The sequence below is a fragment of the Gordionus sp. m RMFG-2023 genome, chromosome 1, assembly GCF_954871325.1.
Source record: "Gordionus sp. m RMFG-2023 chromosome 1, tfGorSpeb1-WG-v2, whole genome shotgun sequence".
Lineage (NCBI taxonomy): Eukaryota > Metazoa > Nematomorpha > Gordioida > Chordodea > Parachordodidae > Gordionus > Gordionus sp. m RMFG-2023.
In genome coordinates this window covers 80,446,923-80,467,949 of record NC_088775.1, presented here as the reverse complement: position 1 = coordinate 80,467,949, position 21,027 = coordinate 80,446,923, and the positions used below count along the sequence as shown (strand labels likewise).

General features: G+C 26.4%; 1 protein-coding gene across 4 annotated transcripts; it reads left to right on the top strand.

Moving 5' to 3' along the window:
• Positions 1-9,514: 9,514 nt before the first annotated feature.
• LOC135931764 (homeobox protein 2-like) lies at positions 9,515-17,005 on the top strand. 4 transcript variants are annotated; one of them, XM_065469055.1, is made up of 8 exons: positions 9,515-9,604; positions 9,649-10,447; positions 10,486-10,576; positions 10,623-10,775; positions 13,635-15,037; positions 15,385-15,894; positions 15,988-16,697; positions 16,734-17,005. In XM_065469055.1, the coding sequence occupies exons 1-8, from the start codon at positions 9,584-9,586 to the stop codon at positions 16,848-16,850; spliced, it is 3,804 nt and encodes a 1,267-aa protein (XP_065325127.1). In that variant the 5' UTR covers positions 9,515-9,583; the 3' UTR covers positions 16,851-17,005. The 4 variants fall into 4 exon arrangements, with proteins under 4 accessions (XP_065325127.1, XP_065325125.1, XP_065325126.1 ...); XM_065469053.1 differs by having other exon boundaries at positions 13,635-15,193; XM_065469054.1 differs by having other exon boundaries at positions 13,635-15,193; positions 16,744-16,855.
• The last annotated feature ends 4,022 nt before the right edge of the window (positions 17,006-21,027 follow it).

Sequence of the window (21,027 nt, the reverse complement as noted above, 5' to 3'; positions counted from 1 at the left end):
AAAGGAAAAAAAATCCTAAAATATTCCCACACTTCTGTCGATAACATATTCGTCTCATTGAGTTGTATCAACCTCCTGAAGAAGCCAAATCTTTTTTCAAAATTATAAGTTTATAATCTCAGCCATTGCCATATGATGACTATAACTAGACATGTGCGCCGCCGGTCAAATGCGCCGCCGCCGATGATTTTGACCACGCCGACGCCGCGCGCCAAAAAATTGTCGGCGCTCAACACGCCGCCGCCGATGTAAAAATTCGGCGGCATGGCGGCGTGATAAATATTTTTTATTATTTATTTTATATATTATTTATGAATATAAGAAAAATATTAAATATTTTTTGAATTATTAAAAAATGCGATTTTATTTTTTAAAATTAATAAATATTATTTGCTATAAATTTGATTTGTAACAATCCTTATTCGCTCACTTTGGGCAGGTTTGTGACCAACGTGCTAGATAAAATAAGATTAGGACATTAAATTTGAAAAGGTAAATCTATATTTTATCCTTTTATTTTGATTCAAATAATTTACAACTCGTTATATGAAATTTATTTTTTATCATAATAGAAATTTTATTTAATGATTTTTATTTTGTTGCCATTATAACATATATAAAAATACCAGGACTAAAACAATTATAATGGATGCAGCATTGCAATACCCTGTAACAAAATATAGTATATCCTAGCAAGCAAAACCTTCTTTTGCATGGAAACATTTTGGATCCTTAATATTAAAAACTGACACAAATAATAAGAGAAACAGTGTTGCTACAGATAAAGTCTTTTGTAATATATGCTTGCAAATAGCACTTGATAAAGATGGTGAGGATGAAAATAATTCTTCATTTTCAGAGTAAATTTTTTGATTATTTTATAAATATTAGTAAATTTTTTAATTAGTTATCCAATCAAATCTTTTTCAAAAAATATCAGCACATCAAATATAATAAAACATTTACTTGACAAACATGATTTATCATGTAAAGAAGAAATATCTAAACAAAATTTAAAGTTATTTTTCAAACCCATTGTAAAAGATACAACTGACCCTATAAAAGATAAAAAATGGATTCTGGTAAGGAATTATGTTCTCATGTGTTGCAAGGATTTAATGCCATTCTCTTCTATAAATAATACTGGAATGCAAGATTTTCTAAAGGTTATTTGTAAAATCATTATAATTTTTTATAGGGCAATCTTAATTTTTATTTGTTAAGATATTTAATTATTTTATAACACCCCACATTTAGAATTTTTTATGGCATAATATTTTATTATTAACTTTTTATTGTGTAGAAATATGGCATTATTTCAGATGCCAAAGAATTACCTGACAGAACTACACTTAGCCGGAGTGGATTAGATTATGTTTATTTATCAATGAAAGCATACATATGCCAACAAATTAATGTAGGTCCTAAATTTTGTGCTATAACTTTTGATATGTGGACAGACAAATATAGACGGCGAAATTATATCACCTTTACTTTTCACGAAATAGATAATAATTTTAATACTGTATTTTATACATTGCGACACATCATGTCACCCAAAAACATACCGCTGAAACTATTCTTTCCGAAATAGAAAAAGTTGAAAATGAATTTGATTTAGGGTCCAAGAAAATTCAAATGGTTACGGATGCAGGACCCAATGTAAAGAAAAGTGTTCGTCTAGGAGAATATGACCATCATTTATGTATGGGGCATGGATTACATAATCTAGTGACAGTCGATGGAATAAAAAAAGTTAATAAAATTGAAAATCTCATTAAAAAAGTTGGAGAAGTTATAGTTGCCTTAAGATTCAAAACAACGGATTTTGAAAATATAAACGATATAGAAAATAGAAAATGTTTTGAATCGATATCATATACATCGGATATTTTAGATTTGGATGATAATGATCCTTTTTATGAAGATCGTTTGGGGTATGATGATGATAGTGAAAATCAAAAATCATATGAGAAAAAACATAAAACCTTAAAATTAAATGTGCCTACACGTTGGCATAGTATTTTAATAATGCTGGAAAGTGTGACTGGCAATAACAAAAATCCTATAAATATTCTATTAAATAGAATGGAGAAACCGGATCTCAAATTATTTAACTCCGATTGGGATTTGGTGTATGAACTTTTAAATTTTCTTAAAACCTTCAAACAAACTGTTGAATTTTTATCTGTCCAAAAAGGAGTTACTATAAATTTAGCCTTATTATTTCGTAGTGAAATTAAAAATCATTTAATTGTAAAAGAAAATGATAGTCCACCCATAGCATCCCTTAAACAAAATATGCTTACTAAATTTGATCATAGATTTCCAATAACCGATCTACAGGTAGTATTTTAAAATACCTAAATTATTTTTTATACATTATTCTTTCTTTTATTTTTTTTACTTAGGTGTTAGGAGCACTTTTGGATGCTCGTTTTCAATCAATAAACATAGTAAATGAATATTTAAAGGAAAAAAATATTACTCCGGTTGAATTTTTATGTCAACACGCTACCTCTCTACGGTCTTACACGGAAGAATTAAACGAATGTAAAACGACGGAAGTTGCTTCAAAACTCGATTATCTTAAGTTATTGGCTACGAAGCATTCATCTATTCAAAACAATAACCTGGAACAACAACACTATTTAACTAGTTTAGAAAAAGAGTGTTATTCATTATTTTCGCCTTATAATTTGGAGATAAAAGATGTCTTAGATTTTTGGAAGATAAGAGCATTGGATCTTCCTAAACTTTCAATATTAGCTAGAAAGGTCCTGTGCGTTCCAGCTATAAGCACACCCAGCGAGCGTGTATTTTCTATAGCTGGGCTCACTCTGAACTCTAAAAGATCATTATTATGTCCTTTAAATCTTAATAAAATAATATTTATTCATGATAATTATAACTTAATAAAATCATTAAATTATAGTTATAAACATAATAAAGTATAAATTTTATTTTAAAAGTGTTTCCAATGAATTTATAAATTTACTTAAAAAAATTTAAGTTAGAAAAATAATTGACGCCGCCGCCGATTTTTGTGGCGGCGTCTAAATCGATTCGCCGCCGCCAGCCGATCATTTTAAAAAAAGAAACGCCGCCGCCGAAAATGCTGTTGGCGCACATGTCTAACTATAACTAATTATTTTCTTTTTTTTTATAAAATTATAAAATTATTTTGCCTTTATTTGCTCATTTGGTTTTTAATTTTGTTTAATATTTAATATATGCAACCTATTAGCAATTATATTTTAGTATTTTAACGTTATAATTTTCTTATATGTTTGTAGCAAATAAATATTGGCTAAATATAAAAAAAAATAAACGGTTTAAATGCGAATAATTGCGAACTGCGCCATTTTTAAAATATTGCCTGAAAAATGTTAAATATCATCATATATGCAAATCGGTTAAGTGAAAATGGTTCCTTTTATATACTTATAATGTTAAATAATATAGGTTAATTGTGATTCTAGAGATTTACTTAATCTAATTTCCTAGTTATTAATAATGTTTACAGCTAAGAGAATTATTAAATGAATATTTATAATTTTTTTAAAAAAAGAAATGAGAATAATGTATATATATAAGGCACAAAAAATTTTCATATAAGGTGAAAATTATGTAAATAAAGATATAACAAGTTCTACTTTATAATAAATAAATTTTTATAGATTAAAAATATCAAAAATATGAAATACCGGATAACTCGAATTTAATAAGATTACCTGTCTGAATGGGTTATCAATAGAAATGATGGCTAAATTTTATTTTAAAAATATACTAATAATTATTCCGAAAAATTTGAATCGAATAAATTTTTAAATAATTAATGAACAAGAATAAATAATATAGAATAAATTGTGGGCGATTGTATTGAATAACTACGGAAGATTGAAGATTTTATTTTCAACTAAGATCAAAAAACAAAAGGTGAAAGTAATCATGATCATTTAAGTATATATATAAAATTAACATCAATTTAATATTAAAATAAAAATCATTGTATAATTTTTCAAAACATCAATTTAATATCAAATATAATATAATATATCGTTTTAAGCCTTAAGTCTTCTACAATACAAAATCCATTAATAAACATTGTTACTTGCATTTAACAATAATTATTTATTCTTATTCCATCAAAATATATACTATAAAAGATCTGCAAAGCCCGGCTAGCCCGAACGCTCCTCCCTCAGACCGAGGAAATTTTAAAATAAATTGAAATGGGCCCGGAAGAGCAAAAATTATAACGGATTGGGCCGGGCAAGTCCCACGTAAAAAATTTCAGCTCGCTACATATTTTCTAATTATAAAGGATTTCCTTATAATTAAAAAGGTAAAATAAAAATAATTATATCTACAAAGTTAATAATTTCTTCTTTAACATTATTATTTTATACAATATTATGGCAATTAATTTCCGATATTTCATGCTTAATAAAATATATCCAAAAATACTTTTATTTCTTTTCTTATAAAATAAATTATAATTATTAAATTATAAAATATAAACAATGGAGATAAATAGGCTATTATTATATAATATGATCAAATGAATGAAATGAAGGATGGAAAGAACTAAAAGGAAAGAAATGGCACACAACTATAATGATGAATAGATATAATTAAAAACAAACTTTATTTTATTGTATGATATATGACAGTTTAAATTTTATTAAATATAAATTTTTTTTTATCTTAATCCAAAAATATCAAGGTAAAAACGTTATTATACTTAAAATTCTTCCGATAATTTTGTCTAGATCTTTTAATAGTTTAAAATGTGCAAAATTAATTTTAATTTCATTCAAAAGTTTGTGACTTATAACTGTCTTTCGGTGCTTCTGCAATTTAATTTATAATATATTATTTAAATTCAATGTAATATATCTTGTTTTTATTGACCGGGCTTCGGGCAAATTTTTTAGAAAATTTTGAGCCGGGCTTCATGAAAATTTTTAAAAATTTTGGGTTGGGCTTAGGGCAAATTGTTTTAATAATTTCGGACCGGACGAAAAATTTGACGGGAAATTACGCGAAATTTCTTAACAGACCAGACCTTGCTGACCTTCGGCTTACTATTCGTACTCGTTACTAATGAATCGGATTTTTTAATATTCGGTTTTTTCTGAATATAGGCAATAAACATACCAGCCCTATTCCAACCAATTGCGTAGTAGCCTTTATAATCTCATTAACATTTTCAAAATGTTTATAATGACTTTTTTTAGGCATAAAAAAAATTTTCAAAATTTTATGGGAATTCTTAAAATTTATAGGGGGATCGAGCCCCTGTACTTCCCCGTCCTTTAATGGCGCTGCTGGTTCCAACGTGCCCATACTGTAACATATCAAGAAGATTTAAAAATTCGTCCAAGTTTTTTTTTATAGTAGTATTTTCTTTATCATATATAAAATATTTATCTTTGGGTATAACCAAATGGTACATTAATTTAGAAATGTTATACTATTCTTATTTATGGTTTACTTGGCTTTAAAATTTTTCTTATTAAGCTAGCCATACAAATCAGAAAAAACTTCTAATGTATCACTTCTTTAACATGTTGCTTTGGGTTTAACGCAAAATTTCATATTTTTATACATATCTAGGTAGTAAATGATACTTTCTTAAATGACGCTTCGCTTTATCCATGGCCATTAAACACCAATGCACTAATATAGCAAGTTAAGCACTATATATGAATGTATTTATGCGATGTTTCTAATAAATAAAATTTGAAAATTGATGTGATTACATTAATTTTTGAATATCGATTTCTCAAAATACGATTCATTACTTATCCTAGAAATAAAGTTTTTGTAGAGTTATATCGATTTTCTTTCGAAGAACATACATTGATTTATATCTATTGCTTATAAAAGGTATCTATCTACATAAATATATTATAGGAAATTAGAAAAATGCGACAATTATGGTTGTCTCCTTTCCTTTTCGATTACATTAATCGAAAGTATCCTCAAAGTGATTCATCCAATTATGGTTGTCTCCTTCCCTTTTAGATTACATTAATCGAAAGTATCCTCAAAGTGATTCATGTTAAAGAGGAGGAATCGAGTTAGATCTACTATAAGATAGAATTCTTAAGAATAGATATTGAATATTATTTAAATATTAAATATTAGAGACCTGCAGATTAAGAGGGTACATGGGTCGGGCCTTGGCCGTGCCACAAAAATTTTTTCTTTAAGAATCTGGGCGGGTCGTGCCATATTAAAACCGATTATTTGAAATCGACACTATTAACTATAGTAATTACAAATAAAGCAAAATTTATTTTTAAAAAATCCGGGCTAGGCCTAAAAATATAAAACCCGGGCTGGGCCGAAATTTTTCTTAAAAAATTATTTAGTTCGGGCCGGGCTGTGCAGATGGTATCTCTGCAGGTCTCTGATAAATATATCATACAGTGATCGTCCTTTCGTGTGCAAAATAAAATATAGAATAATATTTTTGAAAAAGGTAGTAGTATCTGTATCTAAGATTCATTTTATCACAAAGAATCTGTAAATATATCTAGATTCTTTTGGCAAGCTTTCAAAAAAGTACGATCCATAAGAAAAGAAATAAAATCTTATTTAATTAATAAAAATAGTAGATCATGTATCATTTTTTAAGGAGTTTTACGAAATAGTCTGCATTAGAAGGGAATATTGTTCGGGTGGATCGATTAGCAAACTTCAATAAAGATAGAATCGTTGAGAATAGCTATATAATTTTATTTAAAAAATAAAAATATTGGAAGGTAAAAGAAAATGAAAAGTAAAAGAAAGAGGAAAATAAATGGGTAAAAGAAAAAAAAAGAGAAGGAAGGTAAATGGAAAAAAAGGAAAAGCGAAAGGAGAAGGGAAAGGAAAGGGGTAAGAGAGAAAGGAAAAGAGAAAGAAGGGGAGTAGGGAAGGGAAATTAATAGGAAAGGAGAAGAAAAAGGAAGTAAAAACAGGGAAATAAAAAGAGGAAGGAAAAGAGAAAGAGAAAAGGGAAAGGTTTGCATTTTCAATTTCATGTTCTACATTTGGTCTTTCCAAACTAGTTTTCAATTGCCTTCCAAAAATAATCCTGGCAGGAGATCTCCTTGTAGAGCTATGCTCACAACCTGTATCATACTTCTGGATCAGAAATTGACTATAGTTGCGTGAAAACGACCTTTCAAAGCTCGTATTGTACCCTCAGCTAATTCATTAGTTTTCTGGTGATAGGGTGTCGATCGTATATGACGTATGTTATTTAATTCACAATACCGATGGAATTCCCCAGATATGAATTGTGGTCTATTGTCTGACACAATATACTTTGGTATTCCAAGCCTAGCAAACCATTTTTTAATCGTGTAATCATAGCATCAGCAAAGGTATTGGGCATTAGATCAACTTCTAACTATTTGGAGTAGGAATCGACACAAATTAGCCAATATCGCGAATCCACTGGTCTAGTAAGTCAAGAATACAGAGATGCATCTTGAATTCCAGGTCTATTTTTCTGGCATCCAGAGCATATTTTGTTAAAATTTTCTATATCAAAATCACTTCTTTGCCACAACAGTACAATCTAAAAATTGATTTTATTTCATTTTCCCTAAGATGTCATCGATGAATCATTCCTATCACTGCATTTCCTAATTTATTAGGAATAATCAATCTCTCATTCTATTCTATAATATCATGATCAATGTCTTTATGACGATAAAAGTTTCGCCAACTTTGCTGAGTGCATTGGTATTTTTTATAATATTAGTTCTTGCTTCGACTCTTTTCGTAGAATATTTTCTGACAATTGCATGTCATCTAATACTTCAAATCTCAAAAGCATGTTTAGAATCTTGATTCTCTTCTATGTCAAATAATATATGATAATATTTATTTAATTAGGGTTAAATAATAATTTAAGTAATAAAAGTCAATTAAACTTCAACTGTTAAACTAAATTAATATTTAGTGAGTTATTGATATTATATTTTTAATACAGAATTTGATTGCAAGCTGACATAGTGAAAATATAATTTATATGTATTAATCTAATCTAATAATTAAAATAATATTCATTTAATAAAAATTTAAATAGTCTTATTAATTCTAAATAATAAAATTATATCTATATATTACTTAATGGAATTATAAAAGAAATCATTCAGTGGGCAATCAAAAAAATTTATTTTTAGTTCAAGGGGGAGCCATTAAAAAAAATTTTTTTGCTTCAGGGGGCTATTCAAATTTTTCAGGGGGCTCGAGCCCCTGCGCCCCCCCCCCCCCCACCTTATTGACGCCACTGTATTATTCCCTTTATCAAATGTATAATTATACTTGGCTTTCTTATTAAACATATTCGTTTTAAATGGATAATTATTTTTATTATCATTTAACTTATTGCCAACCAGCATATTTTTATTTGTCATTTTTTTGTCTGCTAGCTCAGAAGCGTTTGCCAGATCAAGAATAAATGGGAAAGTCAATACATTAGTATCTATCAAGTCCGTCGGGATATAGAGCCCTAAGATCTCTTTCCAATCCAGGCATTTCCATGCCAACCATAATCTAATCATGAAAACTCTCGTCAATATTATTATATTGACAACGCTTACCAATAGTTCTAATTTTATCTGCAAATTTAATTAAGGTTTCAGTTGTTCACTGTAGTCTAACGAAATCAAATCTAGAAGCAAAAGTTGTTGGCGTCTATTTATCCTTAATAGATAAAGTTTCAATCGAACCAGGATAACAGGAACTGTTCATCAACTCAATATTCTTATTGCCACGTCGAAATTCAGTAGGGCTTAAGTTTTTCAACTGAAAACTGGCTTCTCATTGAGAAAAATATCTATATAAACTTTCGCCATCGAATAAATCAATTTAATCGTAGATTAGTCTGCCAATTTTTTTTTATAAACCCAATATTTAGAATATTCATATAAGGAATTATTTTTTCCATTTAAGGAATCGCTACCTGCAGATATTTTTATAAACGACTAATTATTAGCTATAAGATTACCATGGATTAAAATATATCGTTTTATTTATTTTTTTTTTAAATATTCGACTTTTTTATTATTTTTTAAAAAAATATTATAAAATAATTCATATAGTTTACAGAGGATTTAAAAATATATATTAAAATGGATATATTAAAAATTAAATATAAAAAAAATAAATATATAATATATATATAATCTATGAAGACATTAAAAAGGACTATAAAAAAATATATATATTTAAAAAAAAGGTATTTTTATATTATATTTATTAAATAAATTAAAATGTTCTTTTCATATATATATATTTATTACATTTTAATAAAAAATACAATTTATTACACTATATAATTAAAATATATCTTTATATTTGTTATTCTATATATGACACTTTTCTAAAAATACCTTGTTTACATTATAGATGTTTCTATTTTTAACATATACCCATGATATTTTTCATAATTTTTTAAGATTTATTTTTGATATTTATCATAGCATTTGCCAATTTGCATGATTTATTATTTTATTAATATTTTCTATAATTTGCCTCATAGCGATTTTTACCATTGTTGGATTAGATATAAAATATGAAAGCCGCAGATTTAGAAGTCAGAACTTAAATAAATATTTGTATATATTTTTTTGTTTATAGTTAGATTCACAGGAGAAAACTATTGATGATTTGAAAAATAAAATTTTACAAATGAGCGGTACAGAGAGCCATGATAGTGCTATACAAGACAATGACATTTCTAATCTATCTGACGATTTAAGATATACACCTTTAACATTTGCAGATAGCTTTTTCTCGGATAATTTTTTTTCTTTTAACAATCCCAATTATGAGAATGAAAATTTTAGTGAAAGTATGTTTAAACTTTCTCAAAAAGTTGAAATCTGCGATATTGAAGATATCAATTTTGGAGATTCACCTGAAGAAGTACTAAATTCCCAAACCTTTGTTCGAAACCTTATATTAAAAACTGATATTCCTTCAATACCAAATACCCTTTTATTCAATATAATTGACAATAAAATTGAAACAGCTACTGATTGCTTAGATAAAAATATAGAGAATATTAATACATATCTTGAGTTAGATGACAATTTAAATAAAACAAAATTAAAAAATGTGGATTTAACTGATTTACAAAATGAGATACCAATTATATTAGATAACAAAAGTAGCATTTCTTATTCTGCCACTTCTCAAAATATTGAAAGTCTAGATACTAATTCATATAAAGATAATGTTATAGAAAAACCTGATTCTAATATGTCTGAAGCTGACGATGAATTTTCTATTAAAAGTCAAAACATACCCAGAGATTTAAGTAATGATTCAAATCAAGATAATGTAAGCATTACTGATGAAAAGGTTTTAGAGATGAGCAAAGATAAAATAAAGCCTGAAAATTTAAAAAAGAGAAATGTACCATCTACACCTAAAGGTAGAATTATTATTATTTTTTATTATAACTTTTTCTAGGTCCATTTTATTTTCATGACACAAGAAATGAACTTGATATATCAGTAAATATTACTGAACATAATATCTCTCAAGGAAGTTTAAAGGAAAAGTATATGATTCATTATATTATATTTATACATATGACAAATATCTAGTGATAACAATGAAAATAAAATTTTAAAAACGAAAACTGATAATAAATGGACTCATGATCTATATGATGAATATGAACAACGTGCTAAAGATGCTGAAGAAATAATATGTGTTTATGGCTATAATATTAGAGAAAAAAATGGCAAAACTCTTAAGTATAAATTGATAAAAAATCCTTTTACATCAAATGAGTGTTTATAATATTATTAAAAAGAACAAATCTTTTAATATATCTAACTTTATTTATTTTGCACTTTACTAGGTATCTAACTTGATATAATTTACAATTAGATAATTTAAATAGTCATAACTTTAAAATTAAAATAAGTTTACAGACTTTTTCTTAAGCTAAGTGTTGATTCACTTTTTACACTGATTGGTTGTCAAATGTTATAGTTGGGAAGGTCATAGTCCAAGGTTTACTAAAGTTTTGTCTTATATTGTGATTATCTTAAATAAGAAGGTTTAAACCTCAAAATTTTCATAGCAAAAAGTTTTGGTCAAAATGAGGGTTTTTTTAACATCTGCTCTTCTAATAAATTTATGAATATTCATAAAATGTTGCCTGGAGATGACTTGCCAAAAACCAATATGAATCACTATAAGATTAATTATTTATTTTTAAATTTTTGAATAATAGAAAAGTTTATTTAATTTACTAGTCAAAGTCATAAAATGACAACTTCTCAATTTTTTTAAAAGAGATTTATGTTAATTATTTTTTATCTAAAATATTAAAGTAATTTTTCAAATATTTTAATTCACAAATTTGATTTAATGGATTTATTTACAGATTTTAAGCCTTCCTTAATTAAATTAATTATTGTAAAAAGTTAATCAATTAATGTTCTACTTAAATTTTCAATTTTATAATTATACTTACAATTGAAATGTTTCCAAATTTTTGTAATTGGGTAGATTTTGATCTTAATATCAGAGATACACTGATATAAATACTTTACATTGTTAAGGTGCTAAAAGCTGAAATCATGAGAATTTTTTAAAAAAAAATTTATGAAAAACTAGGACCCAATCTGTTATATATAATTTTAAAATGGTAAAGATATGTGTTAAGGTTTTAAAAATATGAAGTTTTTTCTAGGCTTTATACTATTCATTTATATTATAAATTGCAAATTATTAAATATACATTAAGTAAAATAAATATTTAAAAATATTAAATTAACTATAAAATTTAAAAAAAATATAATTATTAGAATTAATTTAATTTAACATAATAATTTACATTAGCACATTTCTAACGAAATCATTAAAAAAAAATAATATTCAAGTTAATTATATATATATGTCTAATAGAAACTCTCAAGAGAAAAGTAAAGTGCAAGTTATCACATATTGTACAGTGTTGTTAAACAGCTAAGCTCAATATTTAAAAACGGCTAACCCAATATATTAACCAAAAAGTATTAGTCAAGCCTGAAGATTTTACTTATAGATAACAGAGAGATTTGGACATCTATTAACGAAAACTAGAAGCTTGCATAATATTTTTTAGCTAAAATATTGGATTAGCTATTTTTAAAAATCTAACCGTTTAGGAACACGAGTTATAATTTATATATATATATATATAACAAAACGGTTTTAACCCAGTTTAAAAAAATTATAGAGTTCAGTTCGTTCTTTTTGGCGATTTAGCATAGAGGTTTGGCTACGGTTCTTAATTATAACTGTTCGTTCTGGTTTAACGATTCAGATCACTACAAGTCCCTGTGTAAAACAAAACCAAATAATAAAAAAACTATTTTATTATTATTATTAATTTTTTTGTTTAATATAATATTAATTCTTTATATAAAAATCTTTTTATGCTGGCATATTTGAACTAAAAATTATGATCAGTGGTCTTAACATTACCTTAAAAGTATAATGTCTTTATACTCGCTACTTTCCATAAAAAAGAAACACATATATTTAAATGAAATTAATAAATATTTAATAAGTATATTTAATTTTGGTAAGCCTAACCCAAGAATGGTTTTTGATTAAATTTAATCCATTTTTATTGATCACCAGTTAAATCTGACCGATATTGTGATTTTAGACAGGTTGATATAAATTAGCTCTAGTGGGAACATAATCCTTCATTTGGACTAATAATCTTGAACTTTTATCTAAGTTCGTCGATAATTTTAAAAAGTAACGTTAGTTAAAAAGTAAAACAAAAAGTAATGAATGATCTTACCATTTCCCTACATAAGTAACATTTCCAGCATTGTTGAATAGTGATCAAAAAAATAAATTTAATATAATTTTGTGTTTGCTTTTTATATAAATAAATATTTTTTAACAATAATAAATTGTCTTGGGAAAGATATAGAATGCATATCTGATGTTTTAGGTAAGAAAAAATTTACTTGTTTAATTTGAGAATTTGATTGTTTTATTTTACTTAAAACTAAACAGGGGGAAAAGGCAGGATGTGAGATTTTAAAAAAACGAATTTATGTTAAGTTTTAATTAGGCCAAGCACCAATTTCACCTTTTTTGCTAATATTGATACTACTGGAAAGTTCATCAATTTTTATTTGTTTTAAATTTATAATATTATGATCATGGTATCGAACCCAAACCGAAATTATTATTTTCTGAACTGTAACTATAATCAAACCGAACCATTATAAAGACTTTCAAGGAAGAGTAGTTGCTATGCTAAAACCTTGAGGCTGAAACGTTAGTCTTTAACTAAGAACTCGATTTAGAATATTTTTGGAGTCAACTCAAGAGTGAATTAAATGAGGCTATTTTGGAACACTATTCCTAATCTACCCACTTAGCTGAATTTCTTAGTTAAATATCCTCATAATTTTGAAAATAAATCTTTTCGTTTTTCTTATCAAAATTCGATATTTTTTAAGGATCTATCAGTTTTATGACTTAAATTACTTTGATAACAATTCGTTTTTTAAATTATTTATTGAGTTTTCTTAAAGAAAGAATTGCTATTATATTGATTTATAATACTCAATTAATTTTTTAAAAAAATCAATAAGCTCTAGATTACCTCGAGATATGACACGCCCAAATCATGATATATCAAAAGATAGAAAAAGTCATTTTAAAGTGTCACATAATAATCGAGATGATTTCTTAAAAAAATCGCGTTATCAAGTAAGACATTCTTCACCTTCTAATAAAAGAGCCATCAAACCATTGATGGATATATCCAATCAACACGATAAAAATTACCCAAAACAAGAAAAAATCGGTAGCAGCTACACAAAAATGAAAGAATCAGAGAAGTTAAAAAACCGTTCCTCTGATGATTTTAACGATGCATCGAGTAATAACCAACAACGATTTTATAATAATAAGCCATTTACTAAACCCGATTTGGTACAACCTCCTAAAAAATATTCACAAATGAGGGAAAAAACAAATCAATCTAAGGAATCACCTATGAATTCTTCCATTGTCCGCAAAAACAATCTAGATAACCGATCCAAAGAAAATAATTCAAATGAGTATTTAGAACAACATTCTAAAAAATATTCTGAAATGACGGAAAAGATTAATCATCCTAAGGAATCATCTAAAAATACGTCCAGTACCAATTTTAGCAATTTAGGTAACCAACCCAGAAGTAGTTACCCATATGATAAAGATACTGACAAATTATGGTTTAAAAGTCGTAATAGTGATAGAGACGACCAAAGGAGATCTAATTCAAAGGGGCCCTTGGACAGATATAATAGAACTAATCATGATAATACCAAACGAAATTATAGAATGAACGATTCTGGCTACAAAAGCTATCCTTCATTTAGAAGTTATGGCGAAAAAGAAAACTCATTAAATAAAAGCGTTGAGAAGGTTGTCCTAACAAAAGATCATAATGATAAAAAGCCACCAGAAATAAATAATGACTTTTATGATAGGCAAGATTACTCTCACCGGAGTGGCCCAAATAAGAACAATTACTATAGGGATGGTCGCTATGACATGGAACATAAATCTAATAATAATAGATCTGATTCTTATAATATAAATTATGAAAAATCAAGGAATATTTCTTCCAAAGCCTATACTAAATCTCGCATACAGCAATATTCCGAAGATACAAATGATATGAAGCAAAATAATAATGAAGCTGGTTCTAATATTAGGAATACCCCTCGAAAATCTTATCCTAATTCTCCTATAAATCAAAGTAAATGGGATGATAACGATTTAGCATTCAAACAGAAAAACCCTATTTCACGATTTATCAATGACATAAATCACAATGATAGCCAGAAATATCACAATAATTCAAGATTTGATGATGCAAATAATAGCCCAAAGTATCCCAATAATTTAAGATTTAACGATGCGAATAATAGCCAAAAATACTCCAATAGTTCAAAATTTAATAATGCAAATAATAGCCATCATTATCCATCACATGAAAGACAGGGTAATATATCATATAACAATCTAGATGATGCTAATTATGGAACCCATATTTATGGTAACAACCGAATGGGAAATAATCGATACCATGATTTTCCACTTGATAAAGGCCGGACCAGATTTGAATCAAATGAATTTAACAACCCTGAAAACAAATATGGTGAATTAGACAATAATGAGAATGATAATCATATTATCATATTTGAAACTACAAATGCAATAATTCATCAATTATTTTGATAATTTTTTTTAAATATAAGGGATTTTTATTACAATTTTTATAAGTATTTATTGCTCATTACCCCTAATATATTATAATTTCATATTTTTTAAATTTAAATAAATTAATAGCAACCCTTACAAAATCGAAAAATTCTAATAGTAATTCAATTATTGATAATAATCATCAAAAACAACAAAGTTCACATATTCAGTATTCTGAATCAAACTATGCACCCAATTCCATTACTTATAGTTTATCTCATAATAAGAATGATTATAGTAGAAATAATAATAGTTACAAAAATAATATACTTTATAATAAGCCTAATTTATCACAAAAAGTTTTTACTTCACAAAATTTTCATTCAAATAATACTGTTTCAAACACTTACCATAACTCTATAAGTTCAAAATCATATTTTTTAAATAAAAGTGTGAATGCTTCTAAATTTATGGAAACCAGGAATACTTACTTGACAACAACTGCAAAATCAAATTTAAATTATTTGCATCTTAAATCCAATCCTATTATGAATAATTGTTCTAATAATGGAGGAGATCTATTAAATCTATTATACTTTAATTCTACATTAAATAATCACCATAATTACTTTGATTTTGGCAATCAATTGAAGCCATGTATATAATATTATTTTTTTTAAATCAATATTTTGCTCAATAGTCATTAAACATAACATCTCTTATACAATATCAATGCTTTGTTTTATTTAGATTCCCACAATCCTGGATTCAATTTACCTCACATTGATTCACATATTCCTAACCAATTTAATCATAATCAATTCCCATTCCTTTCACCTTTGCCTCAAACAAATATCCAAAGTCAAATGAATTCTTTACCTTTCAATTTTCACCATATATTACCACAATCTCACACTCAATATTTATATAACCAAAGTATCCCAAGAATGAATAAAGATATGAACAATACTGGAGTTTTGGATAATTCTATTCCAAATTTTGGGACAACAACTTTCAACTTGAATGAAGAATTATTACAACCCAATGCCATGCCTCCAGATATTAACCATGATCCATCAAGCTCTTTTTATTATGATATTTATAACAATAATATTATGAATAGTTATAATAATGTTGACTCCTTTCCTATTTCTTCAGTATCACCTCACTTAAATATTAACATGTTCCCAACATTTCCAAATCAGCATAATAATCTTTTTACCAATCCAAATTTATTTGATAATCCAAACTTGGGCCTGTTTGAATCTTTATATAATCTGTCATCCGTGAATACACATATATCAGAAACAGCTTATAATAATGGTGATGTAGTAAATCATATAGGTGGTAATAATAAACATTACATCCCTGAATTATATGATAAATCAGAAAATAGTTTGAAAAATAATAAATATCAAGGTGAAAATGATTATAATAAGCCAAATAACCAAACTCTACAAGTAATTAATTTTAAAATTTACTAATCCTTATATTAGAATTTTAAAGATGTAAAAAGACCCACATATAAACATGGTATGGCATACTTCAACAATCTACAAAAAGATGGTAAAACAAATAAAGTTACCGGAAAAACTTCTTTGGAAAACAAATAGTTTTAAAAAAAATTCATATATATTATATTGCTTAAATATAAAAAATTAAATATTTTTGCTTATAAAAATTGTATCAAAATAAATATATAATACAAATATTAATATATTGATTTCTTGTTTTCTTTGTATAAAAAATATAATTTTATTTTATAGGAGTTGTTTGAACTTTTTTTTATATGATTTATATGTATAACTTCAACATGCTTTATTAGAAAATATGAGATTATACCATAAGCTAGACAAGGAATACCTTTATTTAAAATAAATAACCTATACTAATTTTTTTTATATGATTACCCAAATTTAGAATTTTTATGAAACGATAAAACAAATCTGTAACCCTTAAATTTTGATAGTTTGATTTTGTACAATGATATTTTATATATGGGAAACAACCTAATCTTAGAATATGGTAATTATCTTTGTTTTTTAATTGTAAATTGAAATTTGACATTCCAAATTGATCATCTTTAACCTAAATTTTAAAAAATTATACTATCAAAAATTTATATTACATCACTATATTTCACAAAAAATGAAGTCCAAAACGGATGATTGGCTTCTAAGTAACTTGAAAGTACATAAGAAGCAGGGATTTTATTTGAAATTTTAAGATTGCATTTCATCATATCATATATTTTAAATGTTAGAATTTAAAATAACATGAAATTATAATATTGACAGTTTTCAAGAATGCTTTCTTAAAATCAATATTTTGAAGCTTATGTATAATAATCACAAATACTTAAATAAACATGATGGCAATAAAAGAACGTAAAAAATTCCTGATCTGATAAAGCTGGAATTCCCTAAATAGTGGCAATTTCAGCACATATATTGGGAGAATAGAATAAATTAACAATTCCAATGCTGAAAAGGCTACCGAGTTCCAAATTCGTTAATACCTAAACAGTTTGTATGGAGGCTGAACTCGGTAACCCCTTAGCTCTAATAAGAAAATTCAGGGCTGATTTCTATGCGTCGATCAAAAAAAGGATGATAGCCAGCGATAGAGTACTTATATTTACCTACTTTAACCATTACCTCATTTATTAATGTTTAATTTAATTCTCCAATAAGTGCTGATATTACCGTTTATAGCTTATTAGTACGATAACATACCTGTACCTAAGATAATATACCTTATTAATATTATAAAATTATTCATATCTCATATGTGAGTAAGTTTTAATTTTAAGTAACTACCTTTGATAAGGTTTAAGTACTTACCAAACTATCCATATTTCCTAATTATGACTCCATTTTATATGAAATTATTGCTTTATGTATCTATATATTATCATAATTTTATTTTATCATTTCATTTAATTGTGTCATTTTGAATATTTTATTTATTACCTTTTGTTTATTTTGACTAATATATATTATAGCCTAAAAAGGAAGATGGAAATTAGAAGTCATTATTTAAAGAAGGAATTTGAATCAACAATTTAAATACTATAGTTACATTTTGTGCTAGTGTTATTGTAAATTTAAAATTCGTAGAATAACTAGTTAATATTAGTGTAGTACATAAAAACAATAATAAAACGAAATGAATTCTTAGAAATAAAATGACTAGATAAAAATTTTTTATGCTAGATAATAAATCATACAATTTTAATTTAATGATAGAGCGAAGTAGGATATTTTTGAGTAAAAATATTAAAAGAAAATAAATCTTAGAAATAATGTTAAGACTAGATAAGTTTTAATATTAAGTGCGCAGTACGATATTGTTGAGCATAAAATATATATAATAAAAGAAAATAAATTCTTAGAAATAATATAACGAATAGATAATATTTTGTATTAGATAAAATTTGTTCAATTCTTTATAATATTTTTGAGGATCGCAATAGCCATTCTTAAGGCTAATTATGTTTGTTTTATTAATTCGATTTCTCCTGATGATTAGATGAAGGTTTTGAATAATTTTTGCTGCTTTCGCTTTTTTTATTTTAAATTATTTTATGATCTATGCCTCATGTCCTTTTGTTATTATGATTCTTTTTTTCGTAATCCTACTAATTATATATTTTTTTGATATTTATTATTCATGTTGGAATATGAAATTTATATATAAAAAATATTTTGTTAAATTTAAAAAAAAATGATTTAACAAGTTTATTATCTCTTCTAAAATTTTTGTAATATAATCTGTGATTCAATGAGTAATTATAAATAAGAATTATTTTATTGTCAATTTAGACGCCCTGGAGATAGACTTAGTATAAATTCAACCATTTCTTATAAAATTTTCTGTAAGGGATATTATTTAACTCGGGAGAGACAGGAAAAAACTGATGTAGTGAATGTATAATTATAAAAAATAATCGCCAGATACTTTTGAAGTTCGAAGCTCTAAACAGCAGAAAATGTAGTATTAAGCTAGAAACGAGGTGTAATTCTAAATATTGTGAATGTATATATGCCAGCTAACTACCTTGAAAGGCTGGCACTTATCTATTATAGTATGTAAACAAGTTTCCAAGCATGAGAATCTACTTTTGGTTTCAATGCTAAAGTGGGGCGATCAGGAATGAAGAACCATAACTCCCTAGGTTGAGCACTTGATATAAATTTAGGGTGGCAAACAACTCCTGGAATTATGTCGAGATCTTGACCTTGGTGTTGCGAATACTTTCTTCGAACATTGACCTTGGAGGTATTTACATGTTATAGCCAATCGTATAACATATGGTCACAAATTGATTACTTCATTTGCTCTAGGACGACGATCAGTTAGACAAACAATATAAAAGTACTTCACAAGGGAGAGTATAATTCAGATCACAGATTTATTATATGCTATATGAAGATTGATCCTAAATCTGGTACAGGAGAAAGAAAAGGAATGGTAAAATGAATGAAAAGCGTGGAAAACTAGATAATGAGGCCCTGTGCGATCAAAACGTAAATGATCAATCAGGGATTTGAATCCTTCTACAAAGAAAAGCCGGACTTAGAAATAAATTTAAAAAAGGTTTGGGTTTTGTGAGAAAAAAGAAATATTGTCTCAATCAATATTTAAAAAATTACATCATTTTTATTTTATTATTCTACTCCATATAAGGATTTTACTGGCAAAAAAATAAAAATCGTTTTTATTAAGTATTTATCAAACAAAATTAAAAATGCATTAACTTTATATTTACATAATATATTAGATTTTCCTGCAAATCATGGTCCGATCAGAACGGCGCTTGGGCCGGGCCTATTATTCGGTTCGGGCTGGGTCAGATTTAATAAAAAAATTCGAGCCGTCCTTAAATTTTTAAAAAAGGTATCAAATTTTGTGAAACAAATTAATATATCTTAATATTCTTGCAAGAAACAAGGCACAAATATTTTTTTTTACAATAATATTTAAATAGATTGGGGCTGGGTTGATCGGATAAAATATTTATTTTGGGTCGGGCTTCTCGGGGCAAATAAAAAATTTTCGTTCGGAATGAGGTCGGGTGGAACAAATTTTACAAAAAATTTCGGGCCGGGTAAGGCTTAAAAAATTAGGACTTATTCCTATTATATTAGGATAAATAAAATTTAACCTACAAAAATGGATGACATTTTATAGAAAGCAAAGAAAAAGGAAAATAATTTCACGAAAAATTCTTTTATTTATTATAAATTTTTTTGGAGACCTTAAACCCTCAACTTTTAAAAAGAGGGTTAAGCGGGTTAGGATTCACGTCTCTGCTTTTAATTAATGAATTATACAATCTAGTAGTATATATATATTTGATGCTATGAAGGTTAAATGTCCTGAATCCACCCTATGTTAAAGCAATAAATGAACCTTCTAAATATAAATCGCACAATATTTTGAAACAAAATATATAAATTATTTGCGTTTTTGTTAGAACCGCTTCCTGAAAATTTCAAAATAGGTTCTGCTTCCTATAAAATTTTAAATAGGGAAGGGGGGGGGGGTTGGAATTTACATTCAAAATATTTTTAAAATCATGAAATGGGTATAACGCAATGAGTCGCCATTTTAATGAGGATGGTGGTAATGTGTAATTTACTCATAAATTATTTTATATCGATTTTTTAAATATGTAATATAGTATTTATCTAATTTATATTCAGCATAGTATAATTCGAATCCCCCTCGTTAACTTCGTCGCTTTTTATGATATATTAATTTATTAATGTTCTCTCAAAGAATTAT

Coding starts and splice junctions, on each gene's coding strand:
- LOC135931764 (XM_065469053.1), top strand. CDS start 9,584: ATGAAAGCCGCAGATTTAGAA. Junction 10,776..13,634: donor AAAAATGGCAAAACTCTTAA/GTATAAATTGAT, acceptor AAAATCAATAAG/CTCTAGATTACCTCGAGATA. Junction 15,895..15,987: donor TGGCAATCAATTGAAGCCAT/GTATATAATATT, acceptor TGTTTTATTTAG/ATTCCCACAATCCTGGATTC.